Source organism: Ipomoea nil, unplaced genomic scaffold, assembly GCF_001879475.1.
Source record: "Ipomoea nil cultivar Tokyo-kokei standard unplaced genomic scaffold, Asagao_1.1 scaffold0268, whole genome shotgun sequence".
Lineage (NCBI taxonomy): Eukaryota > Viridiplantae > Streptophyta > Magnoliopsida > Solanales > Convolvulaceae > Ipomoea > Ipomoea nil.
Genome location: NW_017616696.1, coordinates 2,493,467 through 2,521,202, shown reverse-complemented (window position 1 = coordinate 2,521,202; position 27,736 = coordinate 2,493,467). Strand labels below are relative to the sequence as shown.

General features: G+C 35.3%; 3 protein-coding genes and 1 long non-coding RNA gene across 6 annotated transcripts; 1 reads left to right on the top strand and 3 right to left on the bottom strand.

Moving 5' to 3' along the window:
* Positions 1-697: 697 nt before the first annotated feature.
* On the bottom strand, positions 698-4,330 carry LOC109148221 (UDP-glycosyltransferase 74E2-like). 2 transcript variants are annotated; one of them, XR_002048770.1, is made up of 3 exons: positions 4,131-4,330; positions 1,079-1,296; positions 698-961 (listed from the first exon to the last, which is right to left on the bottom strand). XR_002048770.1 is itself a non-coding variant. In XM_019296094.1 (3 exons), exons 1-3 carry the CDS (start codon positions 1,560-1,562, stop codon positions 866-868), a joined length of 324 nt encoding a protein of 107 aa, XP_019151639.1. In that variant the 5' UTR covers positions 1,563-1,577; the 3' UTR covers positions 698-865. The 2 variants fall into 2 exon arrangements, 1 of the variants encoding a protein (XP_019151639.1); XM_019296094.1 differs by lacking the exon at positions 4,131-4,330 and adding an exon at positions 1,553-1,577.
* Positions 4,331-10,170: 5,840 nt separating this feature from the next.
* Positions 10,171-17,293, bottom strand: LOC109148233. Of its 2 annotated transcripts, none has more exons than XR_002048772.1 (3): positions 17,282-17,293; positions 10,474-11,015; positions 10,171-10,396 (listed from the first exon to the last, which is right to left on the bottom strand). It is a non-coding gene; the product is annotated as an uncharacterized LOC109148233 (long non-coding RNA). The 2 variants fall into 2 exon arrangements; XR_002048771.1 differs by lacking the exon at positions 17,282-17,293 and adding an exon at positions 11,885-12,043.
* Positions 17,294-18,145: 852 nt separating this feature from the next.
* Positions 18,146-18,961, bottom strand: LOC109152642. The gene has a single exon (XM_019300287.1). The coding sequence runs from the start codon at positions 18,959-18,961 to the stop codon at positions 18,146-18,148; it is 816 nt and encodes a 271-aa protein (XP_019155832.1).
* Positions 18,962-24,867: 5,906 nt separating this feature from the next.
* LOC109152633 (zinc finger BED domain-containing protein RICESLEEPER 2-like) lies at positions 24,868-26,274 on the top strand. The gene is made up of 3 exons (XM_019300275.1): positions 24,868-25,753; positions 25,799-26,080; positions 26,177-26,274. Exons 1-3 carry the CDS (start codon positions 24,868-24,870, stop codon positions 26,272-26,274), a joined length of 1,266 nt encoding a protein of 421 aa, XP_019155820.1.
* Positions 26,275-27,736: the final 1,462 nt, after the last annotated feature.

Genomic DNA, 27,736 nt, shown 5'->3' with positions numbered 1-27,736 from the left:
TTGGTAATCATTCCAATTCCACCCTACTGCCAAACATTTAAAAACACTGTCGCCAAAACACATTACCATTACCAAGTATTCAATTTTCATTCCGATTTTAATTCTCATGTGCGAACCAAATAAACCCTAATTATTCCTGTCTCATTGGTGATCGATTATGTTGTGATGGTTAAATGTGTTAATAGTATATGTGATTGCATAATACATTATGGTTAAATGTGTTGGATGACGTTAATATATTGTTGAATATGTTAGACTTGTTTTAAATTAAGACTTGTGCGAGGCTGTCTTACGAATCATTGTCCGTGAGACTAAACGGATCAAGATGAAATTTGCAAGAGATTAACATATATCAAACAAATAAAAATAGATTTGTGATTGTGATAATTGGCTTGAAATTTGGAGTAATACAATTATATGGATATGGTAAATACATTGATCTCTTATATGGAAATTTATAAATCTACGTACGGTAAGTCCAACAGCTCATTGATTGGTGTTGTTACATAGAAGAAGAAATAGCAGACACAAACTCCTTAATGTTCTTGTCGGAGCTTCAACCTTCATCAACAGCTTCTTTAGCCAATTGTTTCCACTTGGCAACATTCTGTTTGAGCATAACCCCTCTCTCCCCCTTCATCACTTCTACCAAACACCTCTCTACTTGTTAACCATACACTAAACCAGAGTTCTTGTTTAGTGGCCAGGTAAAACAATGAAAAGTTAAGCAATCTTTCAATCCACCAAAACCAACTACAATTGAGTTCAACAGTTTAAAGAACAAGAGATCATGTCCAAATGAGTTTGAGAGCAGTCATTTTAATCCACTTCTAGGGGAGGCCTGTAGGTCAAGATTTGATCCCAACTAAGGATATTTTGGGAATATAGTATATAGGTCCCTCTTTTTCAGTTTATCTCTGATTGTGAATGTTGAAATTAAACCCAGCAACCCAAAATTGAACTGCTTCAATGGAATAAAAATTAACACTTGAGGTGGGCTACACAGACTCAGCAATTTCATTTTCAAGATAAAACTGTTGCAATAATCTAAAATATCTAAGCAGAGAGAGAGGCATACCTCCTTTTCCAATTCATCAAAAGTGTTGAACAAGAGCCAATCTGCTTTCTGCGTATTCAAATTTCTGCTCAAAACGAACCGCAGTAGGGAAGAATAGGAGCTCTTATTGCGAACAAAAGATGGGAGATCTTTCAACCCCAATGGTGGCATTGAAGGCAGTGACACGGTTGATCCTTCAGTTGGAGCAGTCAAGTTCTCCTGATCAGTATGATGGTATACTGCAAAAACAGCACATGATTGGGTGTTAAATGCAGCAGCTCTCAGGCCTAGCTGGTGCACTAAGTCAGCCACCCATGGCATGATTGAGTCATAAACCACGGTGGTCAAAAAACACCCAGAACCGGTGACTTTAGACATGATCTCAGCCAAGTTATTGGAGACTAAGTCCTTGAGCCAGTCAGAAATGGCATCAAAGCCAGAATCTGGTTTCGCACCATTGGGGATAGACTCAATCCTGATTAGGCTTGAACTTACCTGTATGCATGCACTAGTTGATTTTGGGGTAATGACTGTCACCCCAACTCCTCTTAAGGTTTATATATTGGTTTTTACGGTGGACTTTCATTGATAGTTATGGAAAAGTTAGGCTTTCTTTAGATCTGAATTTGGATTTGGAGAACTAATAATTAACTAGTGTTAGCCTGTAAAGTTGCATAAACATATTATAACCCATAAACCTCAGTATTTCACACAAAAGAAATTAGTCATTACAACACAATGGGAGATGAATACTTATATTTCAAAGATAACCCAAACCCATATAAAATCTCACTTCACAACATAAAGAATAATTAATTAATGAAGAAAAGATAAACTAGTAAACCTAAGCCAGACCAATTAAAATTAGAATAAAGTAAATTATACTTCAGTCTAATTTTAAATTAGTATGGCTTAGAATCGAATTCTTAAAAATTGCATATATTCAAGAAGCATTAGAAGTCCAATGGGATCACTGATACAAAAAAATAAACTCATATAGTAAATTCCAATTCCAATTCAAAAAATATAAATAACTAAAGAATGAAAACCCAAACAAAGATCATCAACAGAAAACAACACTACGATTGCATGGTTTATCACTTTATCCTGTTGAAACATTTGCAGAAATATTTAAAAATCAATATGATGTTTTAACCAGAAAAATGAGCCAAAAGTATAAAGAAAACTCTTACAAAAAAAAAAAAAAAAAAAAAAAAAAAAAACAATTTCTCTTGAGCGGTGCTAGGTTGCCCAGTCCCCAGAAAAGAAGAGTTAGGGTAAAGTTTTATATTGAAGTTGAAGAAAAGTGAGAAACATGTATGTATCTCTTCCCTTCCCCATATATAATCCTAACTATAATAAAGCCAAATAGTTTTGGTGAAAAATTCCCACCCAAAGCATACGATACCGTTTGGTTAAAACATGGATTACACTTAGTTTTATATTGGGAAGCGTATCGTTCTTTTTCTGTTATAGATACAAGGCATGCGTAAACCAATGGCTATATAAGACTTCTATTCGAATACAAACATTACAACGAAAGCTAATCAGAATACATCTTAGGACTTTCATGGCTCTTATATACATGCTTGGTCGTAAAACAAGAAGCACAATCAAAGTTAGGGTGGTGCATACATATAAAATCCTAGAAAGAAAAGGCTTTTCTACAATCAAGTGTAAAGAGTTCTTCTTTCATGATCGAGAGGCATTTACATCTACCAAATTGTTGATTAAAAATCTTTTTTGTTTTAATGCATATGCACTGTCCAGATTACATTTTTTTCTTAACATGGCAGTGAAAAGAAGATGGTCGTACAATGCATGATCCTGTTGGGGGCTGCAATTTAGTGGTAAAAAATGAAGTACCAAGAGAACATGCATTCTCTATGAAATTTTCAGTAAGATCTATATCTATAAATTAGGACTTTTTCATGAATCATATTACTATTTCTATACTTTAAATAATCAGTCCTATAAGCCTTACTATGTTTCTATCCTTTAAAATACAATGTATTATCATGTAGGCTGCTGTGGAGGAATCATATTTCAGGAAAATATGATAATAAGCTCTAATAATCAATGCAGCAGGACAATATTAAATGTGTAGAAAATTGTTACTATTCCAAGATGATATGCAGTGGGAAACCACTATTTTAGTTGTACGATTCAATTTGATGAAACAGCAAAATAGTGAAAGGATGGAGAAACTAACATGCTCAGCAGTGATATGAAGGAAGAGGAAACATCCTGGGGATAACAAAGGTACCATCTGTTCATATGCACTCAATGTTTGTTCTTAAAAAATATTGAATGCAGCAAAAGAAAGTGATATACCTAGGTCGGAAAAAACGTATAACATCAGATTTTAAATGACAAAGAAAAAAGAACTGATTTCCATGTTAAAGAGTACACAATTTAAGAACTCAGTTTAAGTGTATAGTGGGGGATACAACTGATAATCAAAAAGTGTACTGAATAAGCACACATTTGATATTATGAAATTGAATCACATATCTGAAAAAGTAGACCTTTGTATAATTTTAGTCTACTATAATAAAGCAACAAACTTTTGGAATTAAAATTGATAAAATTCTTCCTGCTCAATAAAAATGCAGTCATTTAGGTCTGTAATAACAGTAGGAGTAATTTGCTGCCAATCAGTTCCAAAATCATATGTACACTTGACAGATATATCAAACAACTAACAACACAGAATAATGATATTAATTGGATGGGCAAATACATACATGTGCTTATATATTGTTTTCACCAATGTGCTTCCCTTACTATCAATAATGATTTTCACAGTTTTTTTAATTGAAGCATATTATGTGAAATGAATCTTTAAACAAAGCATAATATCAAATCTATATTGCACTTCTTAATAACAGTCATTTTCGTAAACTTGTTGACTTTATGACAACTTTTATTTTTAAAAATTTAGGTCATCTCAATTTCAACATTACACAGGAGGAAATCAAATCAATTCCAATATAAAAGTGGAATTGAAGTCCTTTGCTTGCAGAAATCAAGTTGATCCAAGCAACAGAGAGAGAGGGGGGAATCAAATCACCTTGTTATATAGCTCGTAGAGTCAGAAGGTTATCGGCAACTTCGAGTCTTCAACTTCACGTGGTCGCCAACGTCGTAGACTCGTAGCATTCTCTGACCAAGTCGTATATATGGAGTAGCACTTTCCACTGAATTTCACTTTCATTCTCCTCTCTCTGGGAGAGCACTCATTCAGAAGATCTGAGATTGATCGAGAAGGACGGAGATCTTCGCAATATAATTGGAATTTATCTCAGCATTTTTACACATATTGCTCAACTTTAGATTATTTAAAAAAAAAAAAATTAAAAATGTTTTAGGATTTAAATGTATGGAATAATGTTCAATGTTTTTTATTTATTTATTTATTTTAAATAAGTACTTTAAAGTATATCAAGGCAAGATTATATTGTAATTGTGATAATAATTGAATATTAAATTTAGATATTTAAATAGGCAATTCTAAGTTTACAAATCTAAGATAATATAGTCAAGATTGATTATAATTGTCAATAAAATAATTGTATAAGTAAGGTTGAAACTAAATACAGGGCATAAGGGAGAACAAATAAATATTAGGGCATAAAATATTAAATATATACTAATATTGAAGAACTAACTGTTGATTGTTAAACAAAGATATTGCGAGATAGTTTCCCACTTCAATTTGTTGTCTGATTTTAATACTCTTTTTGTCAATAAACCCCAAGTAGTTAATGTCTTAATTATATATTTTTTATTTTTTTTAAAACAATTATTATTATTATTATTAAATATATGTATACATTTAGATCATTTTACATGTTAATCTAAACAACTTTTTTCAAATATCTTTTTACCAATCATTGATATAATTTGCTGGTCAAATTCGCTAATATAATCCGCGAAAAAAGTGTCAAATTGGCCTCCTAAGTCGACCAGATAGTGCAATTGAGTCCTCTAACTAAAAAAAACTTCATTTAGATCCCTTAAACCTGTAAAATTGTTCAATTAAGTCCAAAGTGACTAGTTTAACGGGTTAAGTCTTCACATTGTTGCCACGTGTCATTTTAAAATACTTTTCTTTTTGTTTTGTTTTTTAATTTTATTTATTTATTTATTAAAAATATATTATATATAAAAATAAAATTTAAAAAAAAAAACAAAAAAACATACAAAGAAAAAACACACAAAGTTGTTTAGGTGGCTGTGTTTTTTTATTATTTTATTTTATTTTTTTTATATATATAATATATATTTTAATAAATAAAATTTAAAAAAAAAAGAAAAAAATATTTTAAAATGACATGTGTCAACAATGTGAAGATTTAACTTGTTAAACAAGTCACTTTGGACTTAATTGAACAATTTTACAGGTTTAGGGGATCTGAATGAAGCTTTTTTTAGTTAAGGGATCCAATTGCACTATCCGGTCGACTTAGGGGGTCAATTTGACACTTTTCCCTATAATCCGTTAACTGCTGATTGTCAAACAAGGACATTGCGAGGTAGTTCTCACTTCAATTTGTTGTGTGATTTGAATACTCTCTTTGTCAACAAACCCCTCAAGTAATTAATATGATTGGCTTTATTAATTATATTTTTTAAACTTTTTCATAGTATTAATAAAATACTTGGTAAATAAATATATAGCATTATTTTGTATTATAACTTTGATATTTAATTAAAAAATAGTGCACCAAAAAGATAATAGACAATGTAGTGAATATAATCAATTGATGAATTTGAATGTAAAGAATTTTTACATTGGAGAAATATAAAGTCAATATAACTAATAAAATTATTTCTCTTAATTAATTTATTGATAATGAATAATTTTTTTTAATAAAGACATTGGCCCTGTTTGGTAAAAAATTGGCCTATAGGTCAATTTTGTCTTATTTGACCATTATTAATTGTTTGATTTAGTTAAAATATCAATATAGATGTTTGGTTAATTAGCTTTTTGCAACTCCAAAAGGCTAAAATTAAAAAAGGTACTCCAAACAACTTTTTCAATTAGCTTTTTGAGAAAAGAAATTATACCAAACAGCTATCAGTAAACAGCTAATTTAGCAAACACTTTTCTAAAATCAGCTAATGTTATTAACTATTTATACCCTCTAATTAACACAATCACCTAACAGCTAACAGCTATCAGCTAACAACCATTTTACCAAACAGGGCCATTGTAGGGACAATGTAGCGAATATAATCAATTGATGAATTTGAATGTAAAGAATTTTTATATTGGAGAAAAATAAATACAATATAACTAATGAAATTATTTCTCTTATTTAATTTATTGATAATGAATAATTTTTTTCGAATAAATACATTGTAAACACATAATTTTAAATTAAAGAATTGCATATGTATTATTTTTTGTTGTAGCTATTAAATTATTATTTAATTTAATAAGAGTAAAATAGAGTACTAATTATGCCAACTTTGATTGGGATGTGGTTCGAACCTAAGACCTTTCTTATTGAAATCAATGAGTAAGTTAACGGTGAACTAACAGAAATTAACGGAAAAGATAATATTTAACGGAAAAGTTAACGGATAATCATATTCATTAAGGATAAATTAGGAAATCTTAAGGAAAAATTAAAATCTGATCAATCTGAGTCATTCATTTGATTAAAAAATTTGACCGCCATTTTTTCTACCTATTATAGCCTAACTCTCTTGGGCTCTTATTAGTATAGTAGATATTTTGAATTAAAATAATATATTTTAAAAAAAAAGTACTAAATTGGTAAAAATCAAAATTGACTTCTACATCCAAAAATAAGAATAAGAATAGTTGCAAGATAAAGCAACCCGTTCAACTTGGTTAGACTATTAACTTGGTAATCACAATATTACAAATTTAACTATTAGTAACCTAGGTTGGTTTACCTCTTTATGATTCTTTGTTGTTTAGAGTCACAAGACGGGTTTAGTCAGTACATCCAAAATTCTTGCAATTGACATTTTTAACTTTTAACCATCTATTTACTTCTAAAGTAACGGGGATGTGTGGTTACTGGCTTATTAGTCATTTTTAACTTTTTCTTTTGAAGGAAAAGGAATATATTAAATCAAAGCCGAAATACAACTGGGCGGGTGAGAATCCCACACCCCAAGGACAGAAGAAGAACCAGCAGTCTGTGCAAGCACATGAGCTACGTAATTCGCTAACCTTTTGACATAGCGAACCAAAACGTTCCTAATGCCTCTAGCAATAACACGACATTGTTCAATAATCAAACCAACATACCAAAAGTCTTGACTAACGGAATTAAAATTATTACAAAAAGTTCAAACAATTTGACTCCATTATGTACGTTGTGGATGTACGAGTTTTGATCCATGATAGAGCTTCTCTGGCTTGATCAATTTTAGTTGATTGACCTAGTCAGCTAAAAAATGTGTTTGGTAATTGACTTTTTGTATTGGGTGATTGTCCTCATTTTTAAAAATTGGAAATGTATAATTATTCATGTCTCATTGTTGATATTATATATATATATATATATATATATATATATATATAGGCTTCGAATCCGGTGCAACCCCTATGATACATGAGATCATGAGATCTCATAATATCCATTGATTCATTTTTCATGGATGGTTGAGATTGAAAGATTTTTTTAAACTAATTAAGGACGTTTTTAAAACATAAGGATTAAAAAGTAATTCTAGTATTGAGTTTATTTTTGGTTAGTATTAAATTGTAATCTTGAGCATAATATTAGGTAGAATATTAAAGGTAATAACTAGTAATAATTTGTATTGACAGCTGATATTTTTAGTTGATTATGTACGATAGTGTGTGCGTGTATGTAGTATGGTGTGTGCAAATCGTATGGATGAGTATTTTTTTTTTTTTGTAATTTTACGAAAATAGTTTATATGTGTGTGCGTGAATTTATGTATATGGGTTGGTTTTAAAGAAGAAGATTGTAAGAGTAGTACGTGTAGTTTTTTTTTTTTAAAAGAAAAAAGAATGCAACAAGCCGAAGGAACATGGGTATTCGTTGGTGTGTGCGTGTATGTGCAATGGCGTGTGCAAATTGTACGGTTGCGGGCTTTGATTTTTTTTTTTTGGACTTTTTATTTTTAAAAAAAAATTATTATTTTCATTAGTAAGCAATGGCGTGTGTAACTACATGAACCACTAACTTTCTATGATGTTAATATTTTTTGTTGGTGTTTTTTGAAAAATTGTTATGTTTTGTAAGCGTGAACACATGATGGTTATTCTTTTTTTTTTTAAAGAAAGAATAATTTAAAAAGCGGAAGGCAAGTGGGTTGGACGCAGGTGTGTGCATTAGTAAGCATGGTGTGTGCATTCGTGTGGTTTTTGGTGCACCATAGTTCGTAATTTACGGAGGTGTGTGCGTATATGTGCTATAGTGTGTGCAACTCTTAAGGATGGGGTGTTCGTTTTTTTTTTTTTTTTAGTTGTACTTGTTAGCCAAAATAATTGTTAGGTATGTGTGTGAATTCATGTTTTTTTTTTTTTTTGTTCATAAAGAAAATGATTGTTAGAGTAGTAATCATTTGATTTGTGGTGCACCAGTGTTGAAATTTACGGTGGTGTGTGCATATATGTACAACAGCGTGAGCATGTTATTGTAAGTCGGACTTGGCATAACTATGGTATTATATTTTTTTTCTTCTTTTATTTTGGCATGTGATATGGTGTAAAATAATTGGTAATCAGAGTACGCATGAATCATTGGCGTTTTTCTTTTGGTAGAATTTTAGTAAAAGAATGCAGAAGATTGTTGGCGTGTGATTTCGATTGTGGACTTAGCATAACTGTGGTACGGCGTGTCGTAATACAATATTGGAGTCAATGCAAGTGTGTTCTGTTTAGAATTTTGATCAAAACTGTAATTAGATATCTGTGCGCATTCATGAGGTTGTTTTTATTTAATTAAAAAAGATTATACAAGAACTTGGCCTTGATTTTTTTTTTTCCCTAACCCAATTACATTCACAGCTTTCCTTTGGCATGCATTAAAGCGCTTTATTTGGACAACTAAATGCTTTGGGGATGCACGAGTCTTCATAGTTGGGAAGATATCTTCATCAGGCATCCAAAGTCGGATCTCCTTGAGCATGAGGACGGTGGGAGCTGGCAGGTCTACTTGGGCATCAGGCGACGCTACACCAAGGGGGGCTTCAATGACCTCAGAAGTGTTCCCTAAAACAATGTCAAGCTTTACGCACAGACAGACAAAAATAGTGCTAGACATAAACATACACACAAAAAGAAGAGATATGTACTTTCATAAAAGAAGTCACCCAAACAAAACCACTTATTGTTAAAAAAAAAAAAAAATCCCAGCATGGTAATTCGCACACGCCATAACATTACACTGCACATACCAAATAACAAAAACAAAACTGTCTAAACTGACGCAAAGACCATGTGTTGTATATTCTACCAACAAGAATATTAAACAAAAAAACAAAAAACAATACGGTTTATATAGATGTATGTACCTTTAAAAAAAAAAAAAAAAACAAGATGAATTAATGGACAACCATATCACAACAATGCACACCCCAACGTGAGATTAAATTTTAAAATAAACAAGTAAAACAAACATGAAGTATATAACCGACAAAGTGCACTTAGAATAAAAGTTATGTGGAAAAGGATGGAGATTGGATGCTGCATTCTTCATAGGATAGAATTATACCCTCTAAAATGAAATGAATCTACACTGCATATTATTGACTACTTGTTGTTGAGAATTCAGATTTTAGAGAGCATTTAGAGCACTGTTCACTTCTAGAGCTTATGAATATCATTCTGCAGGGTTCAAGCTTGAAATGTAGGAAGCAACAACAAAATTAAAACTGAAAAACTAAACAAGATAGAACTAACAGATCAGATCAGGTGATTTGAGGAATTGAATAGGTTGATTTTGAAAAGCGATACCGATTATCTGTCGCGATTCGTTCTGCTTCTTCAGAAAGGGAGCTTGAGCTCGAAGATTCAATCCGCCAGAGTTTTGAAATCTATAGCGTTAGATGGCGACTCACAGCTTAAGATCGTCATCCCGAACCTACGCAAACACCAAGATCAAATATGAGGTTTTGCAGAATCATTTGCAGATCATAAAAAAATGCTAAAAAAGTGACAAGGCAAAGGTGGAAAGGTGGAGGCTTGCAAAGCCATACACCAGAACAACTGCTGATTTTGCATTTTAGAGCTGTATGTATTTAGTCATTTTTCCGTCTTTATGTAAAAAACAATCTATCAATAGTCTCAATTGCAAAGCATAAACTGTACAATATGACCTGGTAAATTATAAATGTTAGTAATAGAGAAGTAAGAAAAAGTTAGTTAGATAATAAACTACAAAATAGGAAGTTACCTGAGAGCCTAAAACTCAATCCGGATGCTTATGACTCATGGTTGGAGAAACGGGTTACCAGGATCAGTAATCAAATAATGAGTTCGCAATGGTATGGGACTCAAACCACTACCTCTTCGATCGAAGATCTTTAGTTATTTAGAAGAAACCCGAGGAGGCATTAAAGAATATCTTAATAGAATTCAGCTATTACTATACATACAGGGTCAAAAAATGAATGACTCTCATATTTGAATTTCAGTCATCCTGGTAAATCTCTTTCTAAATGATCCAATCTATCTGCTTCCACTGTATCAACAGAGGGGAGCAAAAACATGTTTTGCATGCTTACATTTCAGCGCTATATGCCTATATTATATTGCTTTCATTGTGATGCGGACAAGATGCAGAAACCCATCCACATCCTGGAAGTTGAAATCCAGGGCTTTTCGAACGGATAGCATACCCTCTTTGCACAGGGCCTCTCCTTTTCTTGGATCAGCAGCTGCAAAAGCAGCTCTTGATTTTCTGGAGGCATCCATTGCAAGACTAACTTCCTAGGCCTGAAAGTAATGACAGATCATAAGACTATAGCTGAAACCAATATATCACACCAAATTGTATAAAGTAACAGGCTCAAAAGTGAGCACAGAAAAAAAAAAAAAAAAAAGAGGATAAATGAATAAAACTATGAACCTACATACCACGAATCCCACCCCCTACATACATTACCATATATGACAAACCCCAAGACAAAAGCACACACGAACAAAAAAACACTTTTCAATCTCCCACATATAGAACCTGCAAAAACAAGCAGTATAACACCACCGCACTGCCATAAACTAAAAAAATAAAGAAAGAAATAAAAATCGAGCTACCATAGCTCCGGCCAAAAATTTACAACACCGCAACCCCCACCCTCCAGCCATGAGCATCAAAACTCAGGCCACCAACGCCACCCCAAAAACCCCAACAAACGACTAAATACACACTGCCCACCGGCACATGCAAAGACCCAGCCATCCAGCCATCCAACCCTAGGATGGGTGGTCTGAAACCCCAAAAAATCATACACCCACTCCCCCCCATTCACCCCAGAGAAACACCAGCCCCTCATTACAAATTCCCCCAACCTCTCATACCGACAGAAAAACTACCAACCAAGAACCCCATACAATACCCAAATCAGAAACCCACCAAGCCCACACTAGAAATTAACAAAAATAAAAATAAAAAACGAGCAACCCTAACCCCAACCCGAAACTCCAAACAAAACCCAAATCAGTGACCCAACACACGCACACCAGACACGATACTACTACACAACCCATAAACACAAAAGATAAATGCAAAAAGATTAAAAACCATACGATCAAAGTAAAAAATAGGACACAAAAACTTAAAATCTGGAATGGGATTGGGCGCAAACCCTCTAAGTCGCTTAGAACTCCTCGAGCTCGACCCTGCCATGAACAACACCGATACAAGCACCGCAAAATCGACACAGAAGCGAGGACGCCCCCAGACTACGCGAATGAAGATGAACCTAAACGATGAAGCTACAACCTTTGTAACTGCGGCAAAGTGAGAGAGAACGTGCAAGACTCTTAAATTGACTTGTGACACGACCCCAATTCACGCGAATTAAGGACTTGACATAATAAGACCCGACACAAAAGACAAAACTACCCCTAACTTAACAAAAAAATCAGACACATGACAAAAAAATGAATAACATCTGCGCCGTTAAAAAATGAAAACAAACGATCAAGATTAAAGCTCACAAACACATCTAATTAAGGGGGTGCACCAGATTCAAAATCTATATATATATATATATATATATATATATATATATATACATACTTAAATGTGTTGATAGTATATGTGATTGCATAATAATAATAATACATTAGGGTAGTTTGATTCTTCTAGACGATCGAATTATTAACAGCATTTCCTTGAACCTTTTTCCCAGAGTTAGTTTTGCGATTGTTATTAACATATCTTCTCTGAGCAAGCATCCAGTAACCATAGCTTTTCTGAAATTCCATTCAATCTCAAAGAATTCTTCCTCTTTATCTGCTTCCACTCCCTTGTTCGTATTCTTTCTTTCCATACCTACCACAACCGAAACACACGCCCTCATATTCTATCCTACTAACACAGTTCCGAAGTTTGAATTTGGCCACGAGGTCCATCTTCGTAGTAGCAGGTTTCCACAAAGTTTGAAGTTTAGAGTTTGCTTCCATGGTGATGGTGCTCGAATTGAAGGAGCTTTTTCTCAGCCCTAGACACTAGACATGCAGATAGATAGTAGGGCAGTCTCTATCCTCTTCAATTCCTCGTCTTAGAGTCGAATTCCTTCTCCTCTGTCACACCATTTCCCGAATCCCTTGTCTCCCCGGTGAGGGATTGCATATACGAGGGTCTTTCCTTCCTTGGCAGAGCTAACACGTAGAGGATTACCGGATGGGTCACCAGATTTTTTCATTCCCAACTCGATTTCTGCTTCGTCGACTGCCATGGATTCCGGTCTCAACTCAACTGTTGATTCTGGTACCATATCAACAGTGGAGGAGTCTCCAACCTTCTTCAATTCTTCAGTGGAGGTCGTCGGCAATTCGTGTTCTGGAAGCTTCTCCGAGAGCGAGGTAACGGTCATAATTTCCATCTCTTTTCCCTTATTATTATTTTTATTTAAGCTGTCATTATTATTATTAGAGCCCTGTTTCTTAGATTGTTTCCTATTCCCATTATTAGTTTCCTAATCCTATTACTAATATTATTCTATATATATTCACGAATGAGTAGAGTATTTTATTATTGTTTTCTTCTTCCAAGTTCCAAATATAACACACACGTATTCTAACATCTGTTCTGCTACACATGGATGTGGGTCTTTTTTATTTCCTCATTGCACTGGTAGGAGTTTGTTTGGGGTATGCATGTGTAAGGTGGTGTTCCGTCAGCACACCACCTCCAACTGCGGCGGCGGGAGGGAGCACAGGCGGCAACAATGTTAATGTGGAAGCACAAGTAGTCCCAGAAGTAAGGTTAAACATTAAAAGCTTCCAAGAACAGAGCGTAAAGCGAGAGGAGAGAGAGAATGAATGCGTTATTTGTATCACCGGTTTCCAGAAAGGCGACATCTTTACCGTTCTCTGCCCATGCAACCATAAATTTCATTTAGATTGCATTGCTATTTGGTTGGTGTAAGAAGTAGTAAACATAAACTAACCTCCAGACATAGTAGTTCTTAGTACTGCCTTAATGTTGCTGTTGTTTGCTGCTGTGACTTGGGCGGCAGAGTGTCTCCCACTGATCCCAGGTATAATAAGATGGTGTATTTTTTTCAGAATGAAAGTACTTGGGTAGTGGGGGGACCTAGCTTATATAGCCTATTTTAACCATCAATATAGGCTTTGTAACAGTTGTAACGGTAACCGTTACAACTGTTACCATTAGCACTCCTTAATGGTCATTAAGGCCATAATAATCTTGCACCACAACATGGAAAATGTTACATTCTCCCACTTGGTGTAAGAACAGACTTAAAGAAACAAAATACATGAACTATAGAGATATGTCCTCTGAAAACGAGTAGTATATACTATAATCACAATGCAACTTGTTCTCTAAGTACTTTATGTGCTTAACCAAAACTTAATGGATAAACCTTATGTTTATTCCAAGTCCAAAAGATATATATTTTCTCAACAAAATGTGCACAATACAATAACGAGATAATATCTGAATGCTTTAAGAATTTCATAAAATAACTATATGCATACATGTTTTTTTTTTTTTTTTACAAAGTGGGCGCAAGTCTCATTTTCTCAACAAAATCCCTAAACTTGAATGGTGGCATGCCTTTAGTTAAGGGATCAACAATCATCAACTCAGTGCTTATATGCTCAATGACCACTTTCTTATCTTTAACACGCTCCCTGATGGCCAAGTACTTGGTGTCGATATGCTTACTTCGACTCCCACTCTTATTGTTCTTAGCCAGGAAGACTGCAGCTGAGTTGTCACAATAAACATTTAATGGCTTAGAAATAGAGTCCATAACTCTAAGCCCCGAAATGAAATTCTTAAGCCATACACCTTGAGATGTAGCCTCAAAACATGAAACAAACTCGGCTTCCATGGTTGAAGTGGTGACAGGAGTTTGTTTACCACTTCTCCATGAAACAGCTCCACCGGCCATGATAAAAATGTTCCCCGAAGTTGATTTTCGAGAATCAACACAACCGACAAAGTCCGAATCATAATATCAACCAATATCCAAAACGTCCATCTGTTTGAACACAAGCTTATAATCCTTGGTACCCTTGAGATACCTTAAAACCTTCTTTGCAGCTCTCCAGTGTTCTAAACCCGGATCACTTTGATATCGTCCCAGCATTCCAACAGCAAAGGCGATGTCCGGCCTAGTACAGATTTGAACATACCCGAGGCATCCGACAACTGAAGCATCCGACATGTCCAGCCTAGTGTTGAATTTTCTCTTTGGTTTTAAAATGATATATTTTGTATTCCCGTTCCAAATGGTTTTGATTATATCCATATATATATGTTATTTAACGTGTATTGATGGGTTACCAGCAATATTCGCTGACCGGGTGTTATCCCCATGTTTTACAGGTTTTGAGTAGATGCCGAGCGCGCTATATGTGGACGCTAGATAGAGTAGCTACCATGTTTAGACGTTACCTTTTGTTGGCCTGTGTGCCTAGATTAACGGCCTGTGTGCCTAGACTAGTGGCCTGTGTGCCTAGACGTTTACTGTTTGATGACTTGATAGTTTTCCACCTGTGCACCTATGTTTGAGATAGGTGTGGCATAACATCTCTCCGGTTTTTAATTAAGTTTTCACTGTTGTTTATCTTGATGATTAGATGCTTACCTTTGAAATTAAGTTTGAAAATTGTTGAAAAATCGGGGGTGTTACACATAAGATGCCTCGCCCATATCTTTCATATCAAAGTTCTTAGAAAGGAATTGCTTAACCTCGTGCAGCATTCCCTTATCATTTGTTGCAAGTAGAATATCATCCACATATAAAACAAGAAAACAAATTTTACTCCTACTTGTCTTCTGGTATATGTAGGGATGACCACGGTTCCGGTTCGAACCGGAATCGGGACTATGTAAACCGGAACCGTCCGTACGGTTCCGGTTTCGGTTAAGGTTTGTAAAATCTTGGAACCGGAACCGCCGGTTCCGGTTCCGGTTCCAAACCGAAAAAAAAAACAAATATTTTAGTGTTTTTTTTTAATTTTTTTTAATAATTCCGGTTAGAACCGGCGGTTCCAACCGGAACCGGAACCTTACTATAAGGCTCCGATTCCGGTTTCACCATCCACGGAACCGGAACCGGAACCGTGGTCACCCCTAGGTATATGTAATGATCTAAGGGACTTTCAACAAATCCATATGAAGAAATGACCCCATCAAATTTGATATACCATTGGCGGGAAGCTTGTTTTAAACCATAGATGGACTTTTTGAGCTTGCAAACCAAATGCTCACCTTCACTAGAAGAGAATCCTTCAGGTTGTTTCATATAAACCACCTCTTCTAGATCACCATTAAGGAATGCTGTTTTCACATCCATTTGTTGCAATTCAAAATTGAAATGTGCAACCAAAGTCAAAATTATAAGAAGTGAATCTTTCTTTGACACAGGAGAAAATGTCTCCGTGTAGTCGATTCATTCCTTTTGAGTAAATCCTTTAGCAACGAGCCCAGCCTTGTATCGCTCGATGTTGCCTAATGAGTCCTTTTTAGTCTTATAGACTCATTTACAGCCAATGGCCTTGGCCCCATTAGGCAACTCAACAAGGTCCCAAACCCTATTGCTTCGCATGGAACTCATTTCTTCCTTCATGGCTTCATACCATAAATATGATTCTTTACAGTTTATGGCTTGTGAAAATGTTTCTAGATCATTTTCGACTCCAACAACAGACTCTTGCAGATACACTATATAATCACTAGGAATTGCCGGTCTTTTTTCGCGAGTAGATCGCCTTAAAGTTGAACTACCATCTTCTTGAGAAGTTAGCGGTTCAACTACCGCTTCAGGAATTTCCTGAATTGGTTGATCTATTGGAATAATATAATATCAGCATTTTGTGGAACTTCTTCAATAGGTTATTCAATACTCGTTTGAACTTGAGGGGTGTTTGAAACTATTATCAACCTATCTGATGACGTAGAAGGACATGATTCAGTATGATCATGATTAGAAATCAAATCATTGAACCGATCCCTCCCACTAATCATGTCATCTTCAAGAAACTTAGCATTTCTTGATTCCGCAATCCTAGTTGAATTAGATGGACAATAAAATCTGTATCCCTTTGGGAGGACTGTGCGTATCCAATAAAGAAACCACTAATAGTCCTCGGGTCCAACTTCTTTTCTTGTGGGTTATATATCCGCACCTCAGACGGGCATCCCCAACCACGCATATGTTGCAAACTCGGTTTCCAACCTTTAAATAACTCAAATGGCGTCTTTGGGACAACCTTGGTTGGAACACGGTTTAATATATACGTAGCCATCTTAAGTGCTTCGGCCCACAAAAAACTTAGGAAGTTTTGAGTTGCTAAGCATACTCCGCACCATGTTAATAAGCGTGCAGTTTCTTCTTTCAGCAACACCATTTTGGTCCGGAGAACCAGGCATGGTGTATTGGGCAACAATCCCATGTTCTTGAAGAAACTTAGTAAACAGACCAGGTGCTTACTTTCAGTGTACCTACTATAGTATTCACCACCTCTGTCGGATCTTACTATCTGTATTTGTTTCCCACATTGGTTCTCAACTTCAGCCTTAAAAGACTTGAAGGCATCCAACGCTTCATTCTTATTATGAAACAAATACACATAAGTAAATCGTGAGTAATCATCAATGAAGGTGATGAAATACTTTTGACCTGGCATATCCATATCTGGACAGCAAATGTCAGTATGTATGATTTCCAATATACTTGAACTCCTTTTGGCACCTTTCTTAGACTTGTTCGTCTGCTTTCCCTTAATGCAGTCTATACAAGTCTCGAAATCAGTATAATCAAGAGTACTAAGTACCCCATCATTTACTAATCTCTTTATACGTTCAAGGGAGATATGACCTAATCTCCGATGTCATAACATGGAGGAGTTCTCACCAACACTCGATCTTTTGGAACCAGAGTTAACATGCAATGAGCTATAAGTGGCATTGTTTTGTAAATGTAAACGATAAAGACCATCAGACAATGTACCGTATCCAACACAAGTTGATTTATTGAAAATATCAAAACACTTGTCTCGAAAATTAAAGGAAAAACCCAACGACACAAGTCTAGAAACAGATATCAAGTTCCGGGAGAAACTTGGTACATAAAATGTCTTATTTAAAATCAAAACAAAGCCACTACTTAAAATAAGCTTGCATGTTCCAATGGCTTACACTTGTGACCCCATCTTGTTTCATGATAAGATGGTTCGTTCACTTCCCACCGGCTTCCTTAGATCCTGCATTCCCGGTAAAGAGTTTGCAATGTGGATTGTTGAACCAGAATCAATCCACCAAGTATTAGTGTTAACTTCAGATATATTGGATTCATAACAAACGAATGAGGATAGAATACCTTTCTTCTCGATCCACTTTTTATACTTGATGCAATCTTTCTTCATGTGCCCCTTCTTTTTACAGAAGAAACACTTATGCACCTTCTTTGTGAAAGTTTTCCTTTCCCTTTAGCCTTAGAAGTGGAACCTCGAGATTTGCCAGATTTAGACTTCTCGTGTGTCGTAGCCAGCATGGCACTTTCTCCCATTTCCATTACCAACCTTCCTTCTTCTTGAACACACATGGTCATTAAATTATTTATGGACCATTTTTCCTTATGTGTGTTATAATAAATTTTAAAAGGTCCATACGGTGATGGTAGGATGTACAAAGCATAGTACACAACAAAATCATCCGACATATCTACCCCAAGAGTCTTAAGTTGAGCCACAATGTCCCGCAATTCCATGATGTGCTCACGCACACCTTTGACGGAAGTGAGACGGAGAGAGGAGAATCTCATGATGAGGGTGCTAGCTAAAGCCTTTTCTGAAGTAACGAACTGGTCGTCAATAGACTTGAGCAATGCTTGGACATCCTTATGCTTTTCACTAACGGAACCCTGAATCCCATCAGATATTTTCGCCTTGATGTACATTGTACTGAGCCGATTGGACTTATTACATCGCTCATATAGTGCAATGTCATCTTGGGTACTATCTTCAGCGGGGACCGGTGGTTTCTCGTTATGGATAGCAAAGTCCAAGCCCTTCCACCCTAAACTGAGAAGAACCCTTTCTTTCCAAATTTTGTAGTTGTCACCCCTAAGTTCGGGAACTTCTATGTTCAAATTAGTATGAGTAACGGATTGAGATGCTGTAAAGGTAAAGGTTTGGATTAGAATTTTGAGGCATAGAAATAACTGAATCGCATACATTACCAATGTAAATGATGCATGTCAAAGATCCAAATGCCATAAAAATTGTCTGTGGACTAAATTTTTACGCAAAAGGGACCTTAGATAATTTTAGAATAGAAATGGGTTGGGAACAAGGTTGAATTTCTATTCTCAAAGATAAAGCTACCAAAGACTATATGCCAATACATAATTGCCTGTGGGCTAAATTATGATCATAGTTTGGTATTTTTATCTTAATTAACCATACAAATATAACAAAATTTCCTGTGGGCTGAATTTCATTATATTACATATAATTAATCACAATTTATACCTAAATTTTATGTGATTTGAAAAAGCTTGATATACAATTTTAATTAAATTAAGGATGTTGTGGCTACTCTTTAATTAACAAAATTTGTATTATCACATCGGCATAGATTTAACGAAACAAACTATGCACTCAACATGATAAGCAATTACCAAGTATACTCCCAGGAAAGTTGGTCGAGATAAAACTTGGTTAAATACCGACTCCTTAGACAGAGTAGGATTCCAAGGAACTAGTAGCATATTGGCTATTCTAGTTTTCTTCCCAAGATAATTTTCCCGATTCATGCATTCTCATATCATAGCATAACTGTTTTGAATGGTTTGTTCAAAACTTTGATGTTCACGGTTTGGAAAAAGGCTTTAAGAATAGGTGAACTTTTGATCTTAATGTGTTAATCATCAGGCACTACCGTAGATGTACTAAACCGTATGTACTACCGTAATATGCTAAAGTCCATCCGCCTTCTCCCGCAGCCGCACCACTTCCGATCTAGATCCAGAGGAAGGGAAGTAGCGACATCGTCGGGAACCAGCTTCGCCACCGCAACCTGTCCTCTACGCCGGTCACCGGATAAAATGGCGCACCGACGACCATCTAAAACCGTTACACGATCGCCGGCGAGCGGTCTGATCGGAATCGGATAAGATAAACTCTCCACAACAGCAGGTTCAAATTTTATTTTATTTTTACATTTGTATTTTCGAAAGAAGCTATATCATATGGATTTTGTATATACTTTCCTAAATGCATACACAGTAACATATATCCAAAAATCTTCATATGTAAATTTCTTTAAAAAAAAAAAAACCAAAAACATATACAACAACATTATAGAATTTGTAATCAAACACTACACATCAATATTTGCTTTATTTTGCTGAATATGATTCTTTTGCAAATATAGGCAGTTTGAACAGCTAGGTAGAGATTAATAGGCTCTGATACCAAATGTAAGAAGTAGTAAACATAAACTAACCTCCTGCCATAGTAGTTCTTAGTACTGCCTTGATGTTGCTGTTGTTTGCTGCAATGACTTGGGTGGCAGAGTGTCTCCCACTAATCTCAGGTACAATAAGATGGTGTATATTTTGTCAGAATGACAGTTCTTGAGTAGTGGGGGGACCTAGCTTATATAGCCTATTTTAACCATCAATATAGGCTTGTAACAGTTGTTATGGTAACTGTTACAACTGTTACCATTAGCACTCCTTAATGGCCATTAAGGCCATAATAATCTTGCACCACAACATGGAAAATGTTACAGACTTGCCCCATATGTAGAGCTAGTACTCTTCACCCTGTTTCATGATCTCTCATCTATGGATCAGTGGATCACCCTGTTTCTTGTACTTTTTTGTCATCTTGATTCTTGATCAAGATTCTTGATTCCTTTTTTTTTTTTAATTCTTGATTCTTGGGAACATGGCTGGACTACACAAATTAATCAAAACGATGCCGTTTTGTTCTTGAAATTTGAAATGTAAAATCTAGGGTTGCACACATGTATGGTGTATATATGTATGTATGTATGTATGAAGAGTATTTGATCATGAATGAATCACTAATTATTAATTTTAGTTGAATATTATGATCTTTTATGAACTGTGTTGAAGATCATGTATTAAATTTAATATTTTCAATAGTTGCATAATTTTGTGGCTTACAGTATATATATTTTTGCCTTCTAGTGCATATTGTTATGCCTTATAGACCTTCCAGTGTACATTGTTATGGATGTGGTGATTTTTTAAAAAAAAGATGAGTTAATCTATGAGATTCACAACTTACATTTACACACACACACACACACACACACACACACACACACATACATACACACACACACGGTATTTGTTCAAAAAATTTAATGTGTTTGGTTGGAAATAATGTTAGTTCACTTAGTTGTTCAGCTAGAGGTTGAGGGTTTGATTCCTAAGGGCAAATTATTATGGCCATGTTTGGTTAACAGCGAATCCGCCATTTCTGGCGGATTCGTTGTTTTTTACGGCTTGACCATGTCAAACCGCCAAAAACGTTGTTTGGTTAAGCAGCGATTCGCTCCAAGCCGCTGCTTTTGCAAACGCTGCAAAGTGCAGCGTTTACAGTTGGCGTTTTGGAAAAAAATAAATTTTCCCCAAAACGCCCTTGTTTATATAAACAAATAAATAATTAACTTAATTGAGGAGCCGTTAACGGCTCCTCAATGTTACCCACCCAGATGGGCAACTATTTGTTCAAAGTGGAGCCTTGAGGCTCCTATCCACTCTCACTTTTTCCACGGATGTGGGATTGGGAAAAGTGGGAAAAGAAGAGGGGAGCTCCCTTCTTCTTCTTCTTCCTTTTTTTTTTTTTTATTTTATTATTATTATTATTATTATTATTATTATTATTATTATTATTATTATTATTATTATTATTATGTATAGGTCATTTTACATGTTAACTGCTAATCTAAACAGCTAATTTTACCAAACTCCAAACACTTTTTTACAAACCGCTAATGCAATCCGCTGGTCAACCCCGCTAATACACTCCGTTATCTGATAACCGTTAACATAAACCGCTACCGCTAACCGCTAACCGTTGATAACCAAACAAGCCCTATGTGGATCCAAGCCCACATTTCAAGGTAGACCCAAGTCCAAAGATACACAACTTACATTTTAAAAATTCAAAATTTGTGATAACCCTGTAATGTATTCACAAATTTTAAAAAACTTAGAAACATAATTTAAAAATTGATTCCTAAGCTATAGAAAAATTAACCTAACCCGTTTCTAAATGAACTCGAGACGGGCTGGCCCGTTTTGACAACTCTACCTAAATGTATTGTGCGCCCTGGTCCAAAACGACGTCGTTTTGTACCTTTTCGCGTGTCTGCTGTTAACTCCATAAAAAAAATTAATGTTTCGAATGTACAGAATTGTATAATAGAAAACATAGAATTTTATACTTGAAAATACAGAATTTTATACCTGAAAACACATAATTTTTATAACTGAAAATTTCCATGTTTCGAATGTACAGAATTATATAATAGAAAACACAGAATTGTATACCTGAAAACACAAAATTTTATACCTGAAAACACATAATTTTATACATAAAAACATATAATCTTTTTTAAAATGATAAAATCCCCTGTATTGAATGAACAGAATTTTATACCTGAAAACAGGGAATTTTATAACTGAATACACATACATTTTCGTCGCGTTAATTTCTCACACAACTTAACAAAACGACGTTGTTTTGCGAGGCGCGGGTAAGGCTGAGCAGAATCCGAACAAACCGAAAAAACCGCCCGAACCGCGAACCAACCAAGAGAAACCGAACCGCACCGCTACCCGATTCGCAAAACCGAACCGACAACTAAAACGACGTCGGTTTACGGCATTCGGGTAGGGTGGGTAAAAAATACACCCGATCCGTCCGAATACCCGATTAAAATTAGGGTTGCGTACGTAGATAGCAATACGACGTCGTTTAGGCTTAGTATATATATATGTTGTTACGGAGAACTTCACATCTGCGCAGTCAGTCTCTTGATTCTCTTCTCTTGCTAGGGTTTCCAGACGAGAGCTTCTCTTCTCTCATTCTCTGAGACTCTGAGTTCTCTCTGGTTCTCTGCGCAGTCGCACCTTGCGATTTTAGTCCTCACTCCTCAGTTCTCTCTTCTCTACTAGACAAATACTACCTTCTTTGTAGTCTATACTCTCCTTGTCCGGTTGGTTCTGTTATAGACGACGAAACATTGGTCACTGTGGAAGCCCTGAGGCCCTGACTGGTGTAGTGGTGCTGTGGTGGTCGTGGACGTGGTGCTGTGGTGGACTAGTGGTGTCGTCGAGTCGTCGACTTCCAGTAAACTGAAGGCCTGAAGCCCTCGTTCTCCGGGGTAAACTCGCTGACCCTATTTTTATATATTTGCAGTTCTTAAATTTATTGTGATGTATTATGTTGTCTCTGTGATATTGTAGTGGAAGCACTGACTTTGTTAGTTGTTACTGCAAACCCTAGTTTTGTAAAAATTATTTCTTAAAGTTATTGGCATATTGCTCTGAGTTTATTGCGAATTTGTGATCTATTTTGCGTCTCTGTGATAATGTGGTGGAAGCACTGACTTTTTATTAAAACCCTAGTGTTATAAAATTGATTTCAGAATCTGTGAATGTGTGATATGTTGTGTGACATTCTGGATTTCTGGTGGAAGCACTGACTGTGTGTGATTATGGTTTCTATGATTCTTTGAATTGTGGACTGTGATTAAGTCAATCTGTTGAGAAGTTCCAGATTGTATATCACTTGTCCCTTGTTCAGTTGTTTGTGATGTTATGATACTTGATTATGGTTTCTATGATTCTTTGAATTGTGGACTGTGATTAAGTCAATCTGTTGAGAAGTTCCAGATTGTATATCACTTGTCCCTTGTTTGAGTGTTATAAACTTATAATGTCTCTTAAAGGCTTTAATTGGTGGAAGCCCCATAGAAATTCTTATAATGATGTTGATGAAATGAGCTGTTTTTATGTTATAACAGTCTCTGATTCATCTGGATATTTAAAATATATCCCTGAATCTGGATTTCTTTGTAAGTTTATGGATGTATTCCCTTAATTGTATTTGTATATTTGTAATTTTGTATTGAATAATGCCCTTTAATTAATTATGCATTCCTGTTTAATGATGACACAAAATGTGTCTGATTCTGGAATGCTTATGAATCCTGCTGTGTGTACTGATAGTTCACCATTTTTAGATGGATAATATCAGTATGCCTGGTAGTCAACCTCCCAACTCCTCAATTGATGGACCTTCAGGGGTGGAAGCCCAAACTGTTGAGAATCAACAAAATGAGCAACCTCCTTCTGCTGTTCCAGCCAAGAAGAGGAAACAGGTTGCTTCCAGATCACCAGTGTGGGATCATTTTGAGACAATAAAGGACACTAATAATGTGGTTCTAAAAGGCAAATGCATTTATTGTGCCAAAATTTACCACTGTGAGACAAAAAAATATGGGACTTCTTCCTTAAGAAATCACATGGTTAGCTGTTTGAAAAATCCTCACTCCAAGGAAACTAGGCAGTCCCTGTTAACATTTCAGGCTGTTACATCACTTACAGATGGTCAGCCTACTGTGGGAGAAATAGGGACTTGGGTTTTTAATCAAGAGTCAATAAGGAGGGCCTTGGTTGAAATGATAATCATAAATGAATTGCCCTTTAGGTTTGTGGAGGGAATAGGTTTCAAGATGTTCATAGCTATTGCTTTCCCTAGGTTTATAGTTCCATCCAGGTGGACTATAAGTAGGGACATCCTAGTTGTCTATGATGAGGAGAGACTAAAATTGAAGTCATTTTTAAGGGGAAGTAGTCATAGGGTTAGTATCACTACAGATTCTTGGACATCCATCCAAAGAATTAACTACATGGTAGTTACTGCCCATTTCATTGATTCTGAGTGGAAGCTTCATAAGAAAATCCTTGCATTTGTCCCTGTTACCTCTCACAAAGGTGAATATCTAGCCAAAGCCCTATAAAATTGTTTGCTTGAGTGGGGACTTAGAGATGTGTTTTCTGTGACTGTTGATAATGCCTCATCAAATGACACTGCTATGGGGTTTCTAAAGAAAAAATTGGTGTCTTGGGGATCATCTACTGTGAGGGCAAAGTATCTTCACATGAGATGTATTGCCCATATCTTAAACCTAGTAGTTCAAGATGGTCTTAAGGATTGTGATAGTTCAGTTAAGAAGGTTAGGGAGGTGGTTAGATATGTTAGAAACTCTCCTGCTAGACTCAAGAAGTTCAGGGATTTGGCTGATTGGTTGAGTATTAAACAAAGGTCTTCTTTGTGTTTAGATGTTCCAACCAGATGGAACTCTACCTATTTGATGTTGCAGTCTGCATTAACTTACCAAAAAGTGTTTGAATCTTTGGAGTCAGATTGCTCTTTCAAGTCTGATTTGGGTAATTCAATTCCTGATTTTATGGACTGGGAATCTGTTGGCAGTCTGGTTCAGTTACTGAAGTGTTTTTATGACATGACCATTAGAATTTCTGGTTCTTTATATGTCACCTCAAACACATTTTTTACTGAGATTTCTGATCTTTACTGCCTATTGAAAGGCATGGTGGAAGTTGGTGGGCCAGTTGGTGTGATGGGAAAAAATATGAAGGCAAAATTTGAGAAGTATTGGGGTGATGTTGAAAAAATGAATCTAATGATATTTTTTGCAAACATTCTAGACCCTAGAGACAAGTTAGAGTATATGCCTACTCAGTTTAATCATATGTATGGTGAGGAAAAGGGTAAACCATTCTATGACAAAGTAGTTGCTGGTCTTGCTGAGTTATTTGATGATTATTCTACATATGCCTCTTCTTCTGTCCCTTCTGTGCCTGTGTCTGTACAGCCTACATCTGCCTCTTCTGTTTCTGTTGGGAAGCCACAAGATTTTCTGAAGTCCCAAATTAAAAAGCAAAGATTGGAGTCTGGGGGTAAGAAACAAACTGAGTTGGATATGTACTTGAGTTAGGGAATAGTTGAAGAGGAAGAATCTTTTGATATACTTGGATGGTGGAAGATCAACTCTGCTAGGTTTCCAGTTCTGTCTAAGCTTGCTAGGGATGTCCTAGCCATTCCAATCTCCACTGTAGCCTCAGAATCTGCCTTCAGTACTTCTGGAAGAGTATTGGATCCTTTTAGGAGTTCTTTAACTCCAAAAATTGTGGAAGCATTGGTGTGTACACAAGATTGGCTTAGAATGCAAAATACTCCTTTATGTATTGAGGAGAATCTGGAAGAGTTGGAGAGGTTTGAAAAAGGTATAACTTTTTAGTTTTAACTTTATAATCCTTTATACTTATATTTTAAATTGCTTAAATTGTTAATACACTTAACTTTTGTTGTTTATTTTGCAGAGTTAAGTGGTGATGGTGGAAGTGGAAGGTCTCTTGGTTCTACACTTGCTACAATTCCTGTAATGTTATTATTTACATTACTTGATTTACTTACTTGATTTTATTGCAATCTTTTACAGTATTTGACTGTTTAACTAAATTGCAATCTAATCTCACTTACTATTTTTTGAGCCCACTGTGTTTGACTCAATTACACTGGACATCTGTAAGTCTCAAACTCTGTAAGTATGAAGGCCTGGTAACTTGTACTAAGTTGCTGCCTCAAGTACCTTGGGAATTTGGTAATGTATGGACTATTTTATTCTGTCTGTTCACTTTAAGTTGGCAAGTTTGGCAATGATCAAGCTTCCACATTTAATCTAAAAAGGAAAGGATTAAGTTGGTCAGTTGCTCTATACTTAAGGTATATTGAAGCAATAGGCCCTTAATCCAAATGATATGGAAAAAAATGCTTACTAAGCCAATATTTATATAATCCCTTCTCTGTTTTTCATTTTCTAATGTTTGCTCAGTTGCTTTACTTGCTTACTTGCTTGTGTACTAATTATTTACACTAACTTGTCACAATTCACAGGAAGAAGAATAGGTCTAATTGTCTGAATTCTAAAAGTCTAGGAGTTGCTGAGTTGCTGATTTTGGATGAATTTGTATTTGTGGTGCTTCAGTTTAAAGTTTAAACAGTTGTGTATGTAGTATGTAAATTTGTATGTACTATACTAGCTAGTATGTACTTCTGTAGTTTTTTTGTAGTCTTAGACTCTTAGCCACTGTAGTTTTTTTGGAGTCTTAGACTCTTAGCCACTAAAGAGTTAAGACTTTTAATGTTAGTTAATAGACTACTTAGTAATACTAATTACTAACTTAGTAACTTAGTATTACAGGTATTAGTCTATTACACTATCATTCTATTAATTATTTACTTATTTATTCAATATTTCAGATTTTCAGTTACTTATTATTTTGCTTTTGATTTTAATTTATGAATTTTTTATTTGATTTCAACAATTGTTAATAACCGAAATAATATCGGATATCCGACCAACCCGATCCAAACCGAACAATGATATAATCGACCGGATAAGTCAACAATTTTAAACGGATAGGGTAGTCAAAATACATATTCGAAATCCGATCAGATTAGCCTAACCGTCACCCGATCCGTCCGAATGCACACTCCTAGGCGCGGGGCTCACATTGCTATGTGCGCCCTGGTGCACGGTATAACAATTGGTACATTTTTAATCAAAATATCCAAATTTGGTCATAGTATTATTGTGACATGACCATTCTTGGTCCTCTATCAACAAAATCATTGAAATGTCATTAAATACACTGACATTTTGATCTTTTTCCATACAAAACGAGTTAACCCATTATATTTTTTGTCTATATTTTTTAAAAATCTAAAATTGAAGAACGGAATGTCCTTGTATTTATTGACATTTCAACGATTTTGTTGACGGATGACCAAAATGGTCATGTCACAATAATACTAAGACTAAAGGCGAATGTTATGATAAAATGGGACTAAAAGTTCACTGCCACCTATAAATTTATGAC